This window comes from Somniosus microcephalus, unplaced genomic scaffold, assembly GCF_052327205.1.
Source record: "Somniosus microcephalus isolate GS21.2 unplaced genomic scaffold, FLI_Smic_1.0 unresolved_chr1, whole genome shotgun sequence".
Lineage (NCBI taxonomy): Eukaryota > Metazoa > Chordata > Chondrichthyes > Squaliformes > Somniosidae > Somniosus > Somniosus microcephalus.
The window spans coordinates 86,506,431-86,523,415 of record NW_028225179.1 but is presented as its reverse complement, the minus strand read 5'-3'; the positions used below and the strand labels follow the sequence as shown (position 1 = coordinate 86,523,415).

The following is a 16,985-nucleotide window of genomic DNA, read 5'->3' as shown; positions in this document are numbered from 1 at the left end:
CTGGGAATAGGAACTGAATTGGTGACAGGTTTTTCTGTTCCACTCGAATCCTCTGCTCCGCCTGAACCCACCTTACACACGAGTGACTCTATGGTAGTTTGCTGCTGAACTCTCAGCTTCCTTGATCTCACACAACTTGGTCAGTTAAGTGACACTCTTGTTCCTCCCTGTGATTGGATAGTCTAGCCATACAATCTGACTTCTGCAACATTTTACCCTCTGGCCTGAATTGTTTGATGAAGTAACAGGGAGGATTGATGAAGGGAATGCAATGGATGTTGTCTACATGGATTTTCGTAAGGTGTTTGACAAAGTACCACATGGAAGGCTAGTTAACAAAATTGAGGCTCATGGAATAGGTGGGTCAGTGGCAGCTTGGATAAGGAATTGGCTTAAGGACAGAAAACAGCGAGTTGTGGTAAATGGCTGTTTTTCAGACTGGTGGATGGCAGACAGTGGTGTTCCCCAGGGGTCAGTGCTGGGGCCACTGCTTTTTGTGATATGTATAAATGACCTGGATACTGGAATGCAGAGTAGAATTTCTAAATTTGCCGATGACACCAAACTTGGGGATGTGGCAAACAGTGAGGATGATACCAATCGACTGCAACAGGAGGCTAGCAGAATGGGCAGACAAGTGGCAGATGGAATTTAATACAGAGAAGTGTGAGGTGATGCATTTTGGCAGAAGGAACAGGGAGAGGCAATATACACTTAATGGCACAGTTTTAATGAGTCCTGCCACCTTCAGGGACCTATGCACATTAACTCCCAGGTCCCTCTGTCCCTGCACACTCTTTAAAACTCTGCCATTAAGTGTATATTGCCTCTCTCTGTTCCTTCTGCCAAAATGCACCAGCGATTGATGTGTGATCTTCTGCGGCAAGGCATTGTCATGTGTGTTCCTGTAACTCTTAATAAACTTGTAATTGTTTGTCTCTGGGGTCCAGAACCCTCATTTTTGGTACATGGACAAGGACTGTAGCCCCGATCTACCTTTAAAAAGGGCACTCCACCCACTTTGACTGAAAAGACTACTTTGTCCTTGTCCAAGTCTTTGTTGATGCTGTGAGACCTTTCCTTAATGATAGGAATAATCTCTGATTGGCTGCTCTGGCAGGTCCTACTGTTTAGAAGCTGAGGTAACGTGGAAAAGTAAACACTCTGATGCGTGCCTCATTTCTCTTTGGGATAGCTCATTAACATTTCCAATCACCCAGTCTTCCGTCCATTGTAAAGTGACTACTGCCTTCTTAATGCCAAGTCAAGAAAATGTACCTGCGGGAGTTAATCCTTTGTAAATTGACCCTAACCTGATATTAATAACATAAATTAAAACAAAATCCCTTCCAGGCCATAACAGGTCCCTTCCAGTTACAGAACCAAGATGCTAAAGTCTGCAACAGGCGAACAGTATTAAGAAAAAAAGGAGCAGGTGCTTCAGGAGCTGTGACAATTCAATGAAAACCTTGTCATACTCCTAGAAGGCTCATCGACTGTGTGAATGGGCCTGTGGTCCAGGAGGGTTGATGGCAGCCTGAAGGTTTTTATCACACACCTAGTCATCTTTATGGCTGTGATGATGTTGCGGGAGGTACGTGTGATGCCCTTCTTACACACCTCATACCTGAATGTTTTCTCATCCGTGTAGACAACCCCGGTGCCTCAAGAAGTACAATTGTTGCGCATGGTATACATCACATGCGATCGGCCTCCCACCAGTGTAAACGCGTTGACACAGCGTGACTGAAGATGATGTTGCGAGGGCCAGAGAGGAAAGAGTGCAGGTGGAAAGTCCTTCCTTGCGATAAGAGTGCCATAATTTGGACAGTACATCTGGTAGGATTTCTTGTTTATAAAGGAGTCATTAATTAAGGATGAAGTTACCACACATTTAAATAAAGGAGTTGGAAGTAGCTAGTATGGATTTCAAATGGGACAACGGTGCTCACAGCATCCTGTCAGGAGGTAGCTGGGGGAAATGCACTGGATGTAGTATATATGGACTTTATCAAAACCTTCGACAACATACCACACGGACAATTAATCTTCTCTCATAAGGGGTAGTGAAATAAGGGGCAGGATGGCAAACTGGTTAGATAGGAGAAAAGAGCAGTGCGCTCAATGGAGAGTAAAATCATACGGTGTGTAAAAAGGGTATCGGACCTGAACCTGCTGGGTTCGGCTAAAATTGGGCCTCAGGTTTTTGAGATGCACAAAAAGGGGTTTTCATGATGCGGCGCCTTGCGACAGGTTAAAGGCGCTATATCAATGTAAGTTGTTATTGATCATCACATCTTTCAGCAGGGCGGTTGCACGGCTACCAGCCAGCAATGAATAGTGGGGAACAGCTAGTAACCGCCATCAAAACCTCCTACCAAACACAATGGAAACCACGTGGGTGAAGAGAATAGTCACGGTGAAGCAGGAGCAACCACAACGTACTCAGTTATTTTTCAACAGAAGACACGCAGGATGCCCAGCGTTCAGACTGTTTCAATAGATGAAAGAAAAACACCATGCCGACAGACCGTATAGTTCAGGCTAAAGCTAAAAACCAAATTTATTGGAAGTTGTAAATTTACACAGAATCAAATACACAGCAACACGGTATTTAACTCACACCAATGTTATAAACTACGTTCTGAAACCAGGAAAGAATTTCTAGTTGCTTATGAGTCCTTTTTAAGAGTCCTTTAACTGCATATTGAGCAAACATAATGAGGTCTACAGCTGCACTGAGTGCTGACTCCATGCCATTACACTGAAATAAGGCTACCCAGTTATAACCGATATTTTCTTTGTTGTCAGACCACGAAGGATGGGGAACATCCTTCTTGTTGATCCGTGGCTCAGTGGGTAGCACCCTTGCCTCCGAATCAGAAAGCTGTGGGTTCACAGTCCCACGCCAGAGACTTGAACACATAAATCTAGGCCTGACGCTCCCAGTGCAGCGCCGAGGGAGCGCCGCACTGTCGGAGGTGCCGTCTTTCGTATGAGACGTTAAACCGAGGCCCCCGTCTGCTCTCTCAGGTGGACGTAAAAGGTCCCGTGGCCACTATTTTCGAAGAAGAGCAGGGGAGTTCTCCCCGGTGTCCTGGCCAATACTTATCCCTCAACCAACATAACAAAAACAGATTATCTGGTCATTATCATATTGCTGTTGGTGGGAGCTTGCTGTGCGCAAAACTGGCTGCCGCATTTCCCACATTACAACAGTGACTCCACTTCAAAAATACTTCATTGGCTGTAAAGCGCTTTGGGACGTCCAGTGGTCGTGAAAGGCGCTATATAAATGCAAGTCTTTCTTTCTATCAAAACACAGCTGGTACACCACGGGTGTTACTGATGAAACAACCATTTTCCCAGAAGGATAGTCACTGATGGGTCAGCCACTGTAGATAACAGTTGTCGGCTTCTCAACAACAAACTTCCAAACATTGTCTGAAGTGTCTGTGAAATGATGTTGCCCTTACGGAGATCTGTCTACAGGCTGTGCCACAAGCAAAGGTGGACAGCACCGTTCAAACTCTATGTTCATTGCCAACATCTACTGTGGACTGTCCACACTGAGATTCTCACACCGAGACCAAAAGGAACTCTTTTAGAATCGTCGTCCTCCTCTGGGCGGGTCTCCCGTTCACACGACTCTAGTCAATGGCAGCGGATCTTCCCTCACACCCGGTATCTCGTCTCTGGCCACTGCTCAGGCCCTCCCGCTGGGATCAGGAAACCGCCCGTGTCCATGCAGATGGGGAGGGGCCTGCGGCCCTGAACCCGTATTGTAACGCTGCTCGGGCCGCAGGGTGTTGGACCTATGGCGCGAGGCCATCTCAGCTTCCTCGGCTGACGATTTTAAAACCGACCCCGTTTACAGGCCTTTTGCCCATCACCCCTGTGCTCGCTGACCTACATTGGCTCCCGGTTAAGCAGCGCCTCGATTTCAAAATTCTCATCCTTGTTTTCAAATCCCTCCATGACCTCGCCCCTCCCTATCTCTGTAATCTCCTCCAGCCCCACAATTCCCGAGATATCTGCGCTCCTCTAATTCTGCCCTCTTGAGGATCCCTGATTATAATCGCTCCACCATTGGTGGCCGTGCCTTCAGTTGCCTCGGCCCTAAGCTCTAGAATTCCCTGCCTAAACCTCACCACCTCGCTTTCCTCCTTTAAGACGCTCCTTAAAACCTACCTCTTTGACCAAGCTTTTGGTCACCTGCCCTAAATTATCCTTACGTGGATTGGTGTCAAATTATTTGTCTTAAAATACTCCTGTGCAGCGCCTTGGCACGTTTTACTACGTTAAAGGCGCTATATAAATACAAGTTGTTGTTGTTGTTGTTTCTCTTTCTCTGACTGATTTCCTCCCACTCCCTACCTCCCTAGCCAGAGGTGCTAAGACCAATTGAAATATCCCTACTACTGCCTCTGGAATAGATCCTCTCCCACACGTGTGTGCTGGTGGATCAGCAGTTGAAACCTTTCCGACACATGGAAAATTTGATCGGTTTGTTGCCCAAAGTCAGAGTGTGCGAATCACTTGTACAGATGCTGCACTGGAAGGGTTCTCAGCCTGTGTGGATGCATTGCTCCTTCAGGAGGGACTACAGTCTGGAATGGTTGCTTCCCTCTGTGGATGTACAGGTGTGACGTCTTCACACTGTTAACAGCCCTCTTGAAAACATTGCACCTTCACAGTTTCTCACTCTTGTGGATGTATTAATGGCGGGAGAGGTACGAGACACTTATAGAAACATAGAAGATAGGAGCAGGAGTAGGCCATTCGGCCCCTCGAGCCTGCTCCGCCATTCAATGCGATCAAGGCTGATCATCCAAACTCAGTACCCTGTCCCCGCCTTCTCCCCATATCCCTTGATCCCTTTAGCCTTAAGAAATATATCCAACTCCTTCTTGAATATATTTAAGAATGAATTGGCCTCAACTGCCTTGTGTGGTAGAGAATTCCACAGGTTCACCGCTCCCTGGGTGAAGAAATTCCTCCTCATCTCAGTCCTAAATGGCTTACCCCTTATCTTTAGACTGTGACCCCTGGTTCTGGACTCCCCCGCCATCGGGAACATCCTTCCTGCACCTAGTCTGTCTAGTCCTGTTAAAATTTTATAAGTTTCAATCAGATCCCCTCTCATTCTTCTAAACTCTAGCGAATATAAGCCTAATCGACCCAATCTCTCCTCATACATCATTCCTGCCATCCCAGGTATCAGCCTGGTGAATCTTCGCTGCACTCCCTCCATGGCAAGAACGTCCATTTCCTGAAATTTGGGATGGTGCACTGGAACCACTGCTCACCTGTGCGGGGGGATAAGAAACTTAGGCAGTTCTCTGAAGCTCAGCACTTACTGAGGATGTGCTGGTCTCCAGGAGGGGGCTCTCTGTTCACACGCCGGCCCGGTTGCAAACCTCACGCTCCAGCTATTTCTCACCTGTGCGTGCGCTGGTGGACCAGGAGGGAAGATGACTGAGTAAAGGCTTTCTCGCAAAGCTCGCACCTGAAGGGTCTCTCCCCTGTGTGGGTGCGCTGGTGGACCAGGAGGGACGATGACCGCACAAAGGCTTTGTGGCAAACCTCACACCTGAAGGGTCTCTCCCCGGTGTGGGTGCGCTGGTGTGCCCGGAGGTTCGGCAGCTGCGTGTAGGCCTTGTCGCACACCTCGCACTTGAAGGGTTTCTCCCCGGTGTGGGTGTGCTGGTGGACCTGCAGAAAGATCAGCTGGGTGAAGGCCTTGTCACAAACCTCACACCGGAAGAGTTTCTCCCCCGTGTGGATACGCCGGTGTACCCGGAGGTTCGAAGACTGCGTGAAGGCTTTCTTGCACACCTCGCACTTGAAGGGTCTCTCTCCTGTGTGGGTGCGCTGGTGGACCTGAAGGTTCGACGACTGGGTGAAAGCTTTGTCGCAGATATCGCACTTGAAGGGTTTCTCCCCGGTGTGAGTGCGCTGGTGGACCTGCAGGAAGATCAGCTGGGTGAAGGCCTTGTCACAAGCGTCACACCGGAACGGCTTCTCCCCGGTGTGGATGCGCTGGTGGATCAGGAGCTGGGTCGACTTGGCGAAACCTTTCCCGCAGGCCTCGCACCTGAAGGGCTTCTCCCCGGTGTGGATGCGCCGGTGTTCCACGAGGCACAGCGACCGCGAGAAGGCTTTGCCGCAGGTCTCGCACTTGAAGGGCTTCTCCCCGGTGTGGATGCGCCGGTGCTGCAGGAGGGTCGAGGACTGGGTGAAGGCCTTGTCGCACACCAGGCACTTGAAGGGCTTCTCGCCCGTGTGGACGCGCCGGTGGCTGACGAGGAACGCCGGCTGCGTGAACGCCTGCTCGCAGACCTCGCACTTGAAGGGCTTCTCCCCCGTGTGGGTGCGCTGGTGCTCCCGGAGACGGGACGACTTCACAAAGGTTTTCGCGCAGACCTCGCACCGGAACGGCCTCTCACCCGTGTGGGTGCGGTGGTGCTCCAGCAGGCCCACCGAGGTCACGAAGGCCTTGCCGCAGACCTCGCACTTGAAGGGCTTGTCCCCTCGGTGGGCCCGCTGGTGGACCTGGAGGGTGTACGACTGCGCAAAGCCCTTGTTGCACACCTCGCACTGGAACGGCTTCTCCCCCATGTAGCCGCCCTCGTGCTGCAGGGGGCACAGCAATCGCACTGGGGTTTGGTCCGAAACCTTCGCCTCGAGAGGCCCGGTGGTCCTGGACAGGCGTGTCCGCGCACTGCTGTCCGTGCACCGTCTAGCAGGAGGCCCTCCTCACAGCCGGACAGTCTGGGTCAGTGTTTCAGGATCGCGGCTGACTGCGAAATGCACTGAACGGGGCAACTTGGCGCCCTGCTTACCAGCCCCACCTGGAATAAAGGCCTCTGGCGCCAGCCTGCCGCAGCTGCTCCTCCCGAGTCACCGGCTTTGGGGCAATACCCGATGCTGCTCAGCGGTTTCGGTTTTGACAATGTACCTGAGTTCTCCGGCTCGAGTGGTTTTAATGTGGAGCTGTTCCTTGGGTGACGGTCAGGATGAATCTGTGGTTGATATCCTCCCCGGTATTCTCTGTACAAGGTATGTTTTTTTTAATGCAGTGCAATTTTTCTGTAACACAATATTAAAAAAAAATTACTTTTCTTCCAATTCTCTCTCTCCCCCCGCCACCCCCACCAACAGCCCCCCCCCCCGCCTCGCCGCCTCTGCTGGAGGAGATTGCCTGACAGGGAGAGTCTGCGGCTTATTCAACCATGGGGACCATCGGAACCAAGCCCCGTGCTGCCCTCACTGAACACTCACTCTTCCTAGCAGAGCTCACTGGCCAGGGATCAGGAGCAGGCACTGGCTGCTTTCCTTTCCCCATCCCTAGCCCAGGAACCCCAGCAGTGTCCAACCTGGTTCGACTAACTAACTTAGCACAGACTATGGAGAAAAGCTGCATTTTCCTGTCCGGTAAGGCTCAGTATCGCACTGGGTAGTACTGCCTCAGTCCTTGTCCTTCACCTGCACCGCTGCCAATATCTTTCAACAACAACTTGCATTTCTATAGCGCCTTTCACGTCCCAGGGTGCTTCACAGCAGTGTTATTAGACAATACTTGACACAATGACCAAAAGTTTGGTCAAAGAGGTAAGTCTCAAAGGGGGAGATGGAGAGGTTTAGGCAGGGAATTCCAGAGCTCAGGGCCGAGGCAGCTGGAGGCACGGCCGCCAATGGTGGAGCGACTGAAATAGGGGATGCACAAGAGGCCAGAATTGGAGGAGTGCAGAGATCTCGGAGGGTGGTAGGGCTGGAGGAGGTTACAGAGATAGGGAGGGGCGAGGCCATGGAGGGATTTGAAAACAATTTTGAAATTGAGGCGTTGCCAGACCAGGAGCCAATGTAGGTCAGCGAGCACACGGGGTAACGGGTGAACAGGACTTGGTGCGAGTTAGGATAGTTTTGGATGAGCTCAAGTTTACATCGGGTAGAACGTGGGAGGCCGGCCAGGAGAGCGTTGGAATAGTCGAGTCTAGAGGTAGCAAAGGCATGGATGAGGGTTTCAGCAGCAGATGAGATGAGGCGGGGCGGAGTCAGGCAATGTTACGGAGGTGGAAATAGGCGGTCTTAGTGATGGTGTAGATATGTGGTCGGAAACATAGAAACATAGAAGATAGGAGCAGGAGTAGGCCATTCGGCCCTTCGAGCCTGCTCCGCCATTCAACGAGATCATGGCTGATCATCCAAACCCTAGCACCCGGTCCCTACACCGACAGCCATCCCACCCAAGCCCTATCCCCGTAGCCCCACGTATTTAATCACCCCTAACACTAAGGGTCAATTTATCATGGCCAATCAACCTAACCTGCACATCTTTGGACTGTGGGAGGAAACCGGAGCACCCGGAGGAAACCCACGCAAACACGGGGAGAATGTGCAAACTCCACACAGACAGTCACCCGAGGCCGGATTTGAACCCGGGTCCCTGGCGCTGTGAGGCAACAGTGCTAACCACTATGCCACCGTGCTTGTTCTCGGGCTCATCTCGGGGTCAAATACAACACCAGGGTTGTGAACAGTCTGATTCAGCCTCAGACAGTGCACACAGAGAGAGGGATGGAGTCAGTGGCTAGGGAACAGAGTTCGTGGCGGGGGATCAAAGACAATGGCTTCGGCCTTCGCAATATTTAGTTGGAGGAAATTTCTGCTCATCCCGAACTGGATGTCTGACAAGCAGCGTGACAAAACAGACACCGTGGAGGGGTTCAAACAGGTGGTGGTGAGGTAGAGCTGGGTGTTGTCAGCGAACACGTGGAAACTGACGCTGTGTTTTCAGATGATGTCGCAGAAGGGCAACATGTAGATGAGAAACAGGAGGGGGCCACGGATAGATCCTTGGGGGGCTCCAGAGGTAATGGTGTGGGAGCGGGAAGAGAAGCCAATGCAGCTGATTCTCTGGCTACTACTGGATAGATAGGAATGGAACCAGGCGAGGGCAGTCCCACCCAGCTGGACGATGGTGGAGAGGCGCTGGAGGAGGATGGAGTGGTCAACCCTGTCAATGGCTTTCTTTCTCCGTCTCTCCCTCATCACGTAGCTCTCTAGCTCCCAGGCTTTGAGTTATCAAAAGAGTGTAGTTTTCTAATGGACAGAACAGGACAAGAATGCATTTGTTTGTATGAAAAAGTGACTAGTTATTTTCAAACTCTAAAATTAGTGTCAGCAATCGCTTTCAAATTGATATGGACATGCTGACAATGTTCATCGGTTTTCATGCACAAAGCCAGTTCTTTCTCTGTACAATGACAGTACCATGGCCAACATCCCCAGCATCGAAGCTTTGACCACGCTCAATCAGCTCCGATGGACGGGTCACATCGTCCGCATGGCCGATACGAGACTCCTAAAACAAGCGCTCTACTCGGAGCTCCGACACGGCAAGAGAGCCCCAGGTGGGCAGAGGAAACGCTTCAAGGACACCCTCAAAGCCTGCTTGAAAAAGTGCAACATCCCCACCGACACCTGGGAATCCCTGGCCCAAGACCGCACAAAGTGGAGGAGAAGCATCTGGGAAGGCGCCGAACACCTCGAGTCTCTTCGCAGGAAGCAAGCAGAAGCCAAGCGCAAACAGCGGAAGGAGCGCACGTCAACCCAAGCACCCCACCCACCCGTCCCTTCAACCACCGTCTGCCCCGCCTGTGACAGAGACTGTAGGTCCCGCATTGGACTCATCAGTCACCTGAGAACTCATTTTTAGTGTGGAAGCAAGTCATCCTCGGTTCCGAGGGACTGCCTAAGAAGAAAGAAGAATATGTAAATAGGCGACCCGCCTCCTGGGGGCGGATTGGTTGCTTGCCCGCCCCACCCCCCCTCAGTTCCGCCTCCGGGAGTGGGCAGGTTGGAGTCGGGATTCCGTTATTCTAACACTTTAACCGCCCAGCTGACCCCAACCCACCCGTTTTTTGGGGAGGTTAAAATGACCCCTAAATTCTCCGGTTTCCTGCCCAAGTCACTCAGTCCCGAGCACCGTTTTGCCACACTAATAATGCAAGAATCCATTTATGATTATATAAAACTGGAGATTACATTTAATTTAATCAAGTTAATGGTTACAGAGTTGAGGGCTGGAAATTCCATACTCTTTGGGTTTCTCGTACCTTTCGTACTCCAGATATCTTTGACTTTGTTTCTGATTGTAAGTGAGCTCTCACTCCCTCCATCCCAGAAAAGATTTTCACTTGCCCTGATATCTGGGTAAAATTCATACTGTGCCCAGGTAACGAACAGAGAACCCTTGTCAGATTATTTCAATGTCTGGTCCTACCCTGTATCTTTACAGAACCTTGCTGCTCTTCAAAAGTTGGGAGCATAACACTACACTGCCCCTTGTCTTAAGCTTTAACTGACAAACGCAGTGATTAAACACTAACAGAACAAGTGAACAGTATCAGTAACAGCACAGCCAGCTCCTCGTATAGTAGAAATAATAGAGCTCCCCTCTCCTGTGCCAAAATGAAAAATCAGTCATTTCCTTACACAAGAACATAAGAAATAGGAGCAGGAGTCGGCCATTTGGCCCTTCAAGCCTGCTCCGCCATTCAATAAGATCATGGCTGATCTTCTACCTCATCTCCACTTTCCTGCACTATCCCCATATCCCTTGATTCCCTTAATATCCAAAAATCTATCGATCTCTGTTCTGAATATATTCAACGACTGAGCCTCCACGGTCGTCTGGGGTAAAGAATTCCAAAGATTCACCACCCTCTGAGTGGAGACATTTCTCCTCATCTCAGTCCTAAATGGCCGACCCCTTATTCTGAGACTGTGACCCCTGGTTCTAGACTCCCCAGCCAGGGGAAACATCCTCCCTGCATCTACCCTGTCAAGCCCTGTAAGTATTTTGTATGTTTCAATAAGATCACTTCTCATTCTTCTAAACTCAAGTGAATACAGGCCTAGTCTACTCAATTTCCCCTTATAGGACAATCTCCCCATCCCAGGAACCAGTCTGGTGAACCTTTGTTGCACTCCCTCTATGGCAAGTATATCCTTCCTTAGGTAAGGAGACCAGAACTGTACACAATACTCCAGGTGTGGTCTCGTTAGGGCCCTATATAATTGCAGTAAGACGTCTTTACTCTTATACTCAAATCCTCTTGTAATAAAGGCCAACATACAATTTGCTTTCCTAATTGCTTGCTGTACCTGCATGTTAACTTTCAGTGGTTCGTGTACAAGGACACCCAGGTCCCTCTGAACACCAACATTTCCCAATCTCTCACCATTTAAAAAATACTCTGCTTTTCTATTTTTCCTACCAAAGTGGATAACTTCACATTTCTCCACATTATATTCCATTTACCATGTTCTCCCCCACTCACTTAGTCTGTCTATATCCCCTTGAAGCCTCCTTTGCATCCTCTTCACAACTTACATTCCCACCCAGCTTTGTATCATCATCAAACTTGGATCTATTACATATGATCCCCTCATCCAAATCATTAATATAGATTGTGAATAGCTGAGGCCCGAACACTGATCCTTGTGGTACCCCACTAGTTACAGCCTGTCAACCCGAAAATGACCCGTTTATTCCTACTCTCGGTTTTCTGTCCATTAACCAATCCTCAATCCATGCTAATATATTACCCCCAATCCCATGAGCCCTAATTTTGTTTAATAACCTCTTGTGTGGCACCTTATCGAATGTCTTCTGAAAATCCAAATACACCACATCCACTGGTCCCCCCTTATCTATTCTGCTAGTTACAACCTCAAAAAACTCTAACAGATTTTCAAACACGATTTCCCTTTCATAAATCCGTGTTGACTCTACCCAATCCTATTATTATTTTCTAAGTGCCCTGTTACCACGTCCTTAATAATAGATTCTAGCATTTTCCCTACTACTGATGTCAGGATAACTGGTCCGTAGATCCCCGTTTTGACTCTCCCTCCTTTTTTAAATACATATGCTACCTTCCAATCCACGAGAACCGTTCTAGAATCTATGGAATTTTGGAAGATGACAACCAATGTATCCACTATCTCTATAGCCGCCTCTTTCAGAACCCTAGGATGTAGGTCATCAGATCCAGGGGATTTATCGGCTTTCAGTCCCATTAATTTCTCCAGTACTACTTTTTTACTAATACTAATATCTTTCAGTTCCTCATTCTCGGTAGAGCCTTGGTTCACCACTATTTCCGGGAGGTTTATTGCGTCTTCTTCCAAACTGACAAGCGCAGTGATTAAACACGAACAGAACAAGTGAACAGTATCAGTAACAGCACAGCCAGCTCCTCGTATAGTAGAAATAATAAAGAGCTCCCCTCTCCTGTGCCAAAATGAAAAACCAGTCATTTCCTTATGGAGTGTTTCTTTTATTTTTCTCACCATCTTTGGAAGCTACAGGAAACTCTCTTCTGACCGGCACCTAAATAACCGGAAATCTCTGTTAACCGGCAAAATTCAGGAGTAGGTTCAGGTAAGTTTTACTTCATATTAGTGGCAGTTCCTGGATCTGTGGCTGTGTAACTGGGGCTCCTACACTTGTTGCTAAGCAACAGGGACGCTTGGTCTGTGGCCGGAGTTCCTGCACATGTTGCTAAGCAACAGGGAAGCCTGGATTTGTTGCTGTGTACGGAGCTCTTATACCTTTTAAACTATACCTCTCTGTAATCCGGACATTTTGATAAACCGGCACCACAGCGGATTGGTTGGTGCCGGATACTAAAGAGTTTCCTGTATCTAGCCTAACGGACGCTCTAAAGTCGCTCAAACTCTCTTCAAAGGCTACGGACACAGTCGCTGATTTGACAAAGACAGGCTGTTATCAGAGAACAGGAGCAGAATTTAAATAACTGGCGGTTCAACGGAAAAGGACTGCCAAACTAACGTGTGAACAAAACAGGCAGGATTTTAACTCGGGAGGCGGGCAGGGTGCTGGATTGTGGTCGGGGAGCCCGGGAGAACAGGTTTCCCTCAGACCCTGCCGAATTTAACGGCAGGGCCTTACTGACATTCCGTTTCTCTGTTCCCCACCTGCAGCCAGCCAGACTGAGAGGCTGGCTGTGGGGCGGGAAGGCCTGTGGTACCAGGTCGCAGAGAAGTGGGAGGGAGGGAGGTGGGGGTGTCGGGGGCCTGGAATCAGAGATTGGAAGGCCAGTGGGCGGGGGCGGGGGGGTTGGAGGTCAAGGGGGAAGGTCAGAAAGAAAGAAAGACTTGCATTTCTATAGCGCCTTTCATGACCTCCGGACGTTTCAAACTGCTTTACAGCCAATGAAGTACTTTTGAACTTTTGAAGTGGAGTCAGTTGTAATGTGGAAAACGCAGCAGCCAACTTCCGCACAGCAAGCTCCCACAAACAACAATGTGATAATGACCAGATAAACTGCTTTTGTTACATTGGTTGAAGGATAAATATTGGCCAGGACACCGGGGATAACTCCCCTGCTCTTCTTTGAAATAGTGCCATGGGATCTATTAGGTCCACCTGAGGGAGTAGACCGGGCCTCGGTTTAACGTCTCATCCGAAAGACGGCACCTGTGACAGTGCAGCACTTCCTCAGCACTGCACTGGAGTGTCAGCCTAGATTTCTGTGCTCGTCCCTGGAGTGGGACTTGAACCCACAACCTTCCGACTCAGAGGTGAGTGTGCTACCAACTGAGACACAGCTGACACTGTCAGGCCGAGGGGTGATCAGAGACCAGGGTCTGGATGGCCAGAGCGGTAATCAGAGACCGGGGTCCGGATGGTGATCGGAGACCGGGGTCCGGATGGTGATCGGAGACCGGGGTCCGGATGGTGATCGGAGACCGGGGTCCGGATGGTGATCGGAGACCGGGGTCCGGGGGGTGATCGGAGACCGGGGTCCGGATGGTGATCGGAGACCGGGGTCCGGATGGTGATCGGAGACTGGGGTCCGGGGGGTGATCGGAGACCGGGGTCCGGATGGTGATCGGAGACCGGGGTCCGGGGGGTGATCGGAGACCGGGGTCCGGGGGGTGATCAGAGACCGGGGTCCGGAGGGCGATCAGAGACCGGGGTCCGGGTGGCGATCGGAGACCGGGGTCCGGGGGGTGATCGGAGACCGGGGTCCGGGGGGTGATCAGAGACCGGGGTCCGGATGGTGATCGGAGACTGGGGTCCGGGGGGTGATCGGAGACCGGGGTCCGGATGGTGATCGGAGACCGGGGTCCGGGGGGTGATCGGAGACCGGGGTCCGGGGGGTGATCAGAGACCGGGGTCCGGAGGGCGATCAGAGACCGGGGTCCGGGTGGCGATCGGAGACCGGGGTCCGGATGGCGATCGGAGACCGGGGTCCGAATGGCGATCGGAGACCGGGGTCCGGATGGCGATCCGAGACCGGGGTCCGGATGGCGATCCGAGACCGGGGTCCGGGTGGTGATCAGAGACCGGGGTCCGGGTGGTGATCAGAGACCGGGGTCCGGGTGGTGATCGGAGACCGGGGTCCGGGGCTCGGGGGTTGAAAGGCCGGAGGAGGGGGTGGGAATCGGAGGTTGGAGATCTCGTGGGCAATTTCCCCCTCATTTATTTTTTGGGCTGCGCGGTCCAGTCACAGTTTCGCGCGTGTGTAAAATTTCAAATTGGGAAAAACCGGTCCAGGGCAGATAAGCGAGAATGTTGCTCGTGGGTGAGGTTGGAAGGGCCGGGAGGTGTCTGACCGCGGTAGAGGGGGCATTGGCAAGGCAGGTACACTGGATCCAGCAGGGAAGTGGAAAGGCGTGGAAAGTGGACCCTCGCCTTCCTTTAGCGGCCGGGTTCCCCAGCGCGCAGCCTGGGATACCCGGCCGCCCAGAGTTAAATTCAAAATGATGCTTCAGAATAAGGCACGTTAAAACCGGAGGTGGATGGGGTTGAGAGGGGCATTGGGTCAGTATTTACAGATTCCTAACACTTTAACCTCCCTCCCAGCCCGAATCCGCCTGTTTTTTTGGGTGGGGGTGGGGGAGGGGGTGAAAATCCCCCCCGCCCCCTCCATTGAATTCAACAGCTCTGGCTGGGGAAAAAAAATCGACAACGCAAATTAATTCTTGTAAAAAGTCGAACTTTGCAAGTGCTGGAAATCTGAACCAGAAACTGCAACACCCCCTCTGCCAGTGAAGTCCACAGGTGACGACAGGCCTGCGGCCTGTTTGCAGCTATTTGTGTCGCCTGTGATTTAACGTCACTGGCAAGACTGGCATTTATTGACCGTCCCCGATACAAGCCAGTGGCTCGCTCGGCCACTTCAGCTAAGAGTCAACCAGGTTGGCACGGGACTGGAGTCAAGACTAGGCCCATGCTTGCCCTGGTACTTACACAGATTTATTTACCAGACAGCATCAGACTTCCCTGTACAGCAGGACTCCTCACAGAGAGACGTCTCTCACTGAAAATGGATTCTCATCACAGGCAGGAAATCTGTAAGAATCCTCAGACACTCTGCACCTCCCAGATAATCACACCTCACCTTCTCATTTTCAGCAATGACCCCTCAACAAAAACTCAGCCTGTAAATCAGGAGGGAAATGCTGTGTCCAAATCCCAGCTTCCAATAAACACATTCAATATCCAACACTCAGTCCCAGCCAAACAGTTCAGCACAAAGCAGGGAGTAAACAGGCCTCTCAGCTGGATCCTCTCACACAACACAAGGGGCATTTCTGTTCCCTTCCTGTTTGCCCACAGGGTATTCAGACTGCCTGAACATTAATGGGTATTTTACTGTATAAAATCTGGACAAACCTCATTCCCAGATCACTGTCTCCACTCCTCTCACTCTGTGTGCAGAAGCAGGCAGGAACTGAACCTGCTGCAAACAAAGGGGAGGAGAAACCCAGGGACACTGCTGTTCCTCCAACGACTGACACCATCAACAGCCAGTCAGGGGCTGCACTCCAAAGAGAAGCCACCCACATGTGAAATGCCAATCAAAGATGCCAGCCATTCGGTCTCAGTTAGGAGCGGGACTTCCTTCTTCACACAGGCACTGAGTAAACCTTTAAACCAGCTGCAAGCATCCCTGAGTCCAACACCAGCCCCTCACCCTCATCAATTTAAACCCCCCGTCCAACACCAGCCCCTCACCCTCATCAATTTAAACCCCCCGTCCAACACCAGCCCCCCACCCTCATCAATTTAAACCCCCCGTCCAACACCAGCCCCTCACCCTCATCAATTTTAACCCCCCGTCCAACACCAGCCCCCCACCCTCATCAATTTAAACCCCCCGTCCAACACCAGCCCCTCACCCTCATCAATTTAAACCCTGAGTCCAACACCAGCCCCCCACCCTCATCAATTTTAACCCCCCGTCCAACACCAGCCCCCCACCCTCATCAATTTAAACCCCCCGTCCAACACCAGCCCCCCACCCTCATCAATTTAAAACCCCCCGTCCAACACCAGCCCCCCCCTCATCAATTTAAACCCCCCGTCCAACACCAGCCCCCCACCCTCATCAATTTAAACCCCCCGTCCAACACCAGCCTCTCACCCTCATCAATTTAAACCCTGAGTCCAACACCAGCCTCTCACCCACATCAATTTAAACCCCCCGTCCAACACCAGCCCCCCTCCCTCATCAATTTAAACCCCCCGTCCAACACCAGCCCCTCACCCACATCAATTTAAACCCCCCGTCCAACACCAGCCCCCCTCCCTCATCAATTTAAACCCCCCGTCCAACACCAGCCCCCCTCACCGTCATCAATTTAAACCCTGATTCCAACACCAGCCCCCCACCCTCATCAATTTAAAACCCCCGTCCAACACCAGCCCCTCACCGTCATCAATTTAAACCCTGATTCCAACACCAGCCCCCCACCCTCATCAATTTAAAACCCCCGTCCAACACCAGCCCCTCACCGTCATCAATTTAAACCCTGATTCCAACACCGGCCCCTCACCCACATCAATTTAAACCCCCGTCCAACACCGGCCCCTCACCCTCATCAATTTAAACCCTGATTCCAACACCAGCCCCTCACCCTCATCAATTTAAACCCCCCGT

At 51.1% G+C, this 16,985-nt stretch overlaps 1 protein-coding gene across 1 annotated transcript; it reads right to left on the bottom strand.

Moving 5' to 3' along the window:
• Positions 1–2,533: 2,533 nt before the first annotated feature.
• On the bottom strand, positions 2,534–15,807 carry LOC147095557 (uncharacterized). The gene is made up of 2 exons (XM_085974686.1): positions 15,719–15,807; positions 2,534–7,092 (listed from the first exon to the last, which is right to left on the bottom strand). The coding sequence occupies exon 2, from the start codon at positions 6,619–6,621 to the stop codon at positions 5,440–5,442; it is 1,182 nt and encodes a 393-aa protein (XP_085830812.1). The 5' UTR covers positions 6,622–7,092; positions 15,719–15,807; the 3' UTR covers positions 2,534–5,439.
• Positions 15,808–16,985: the final 1,178 nt, after the last annotated feature.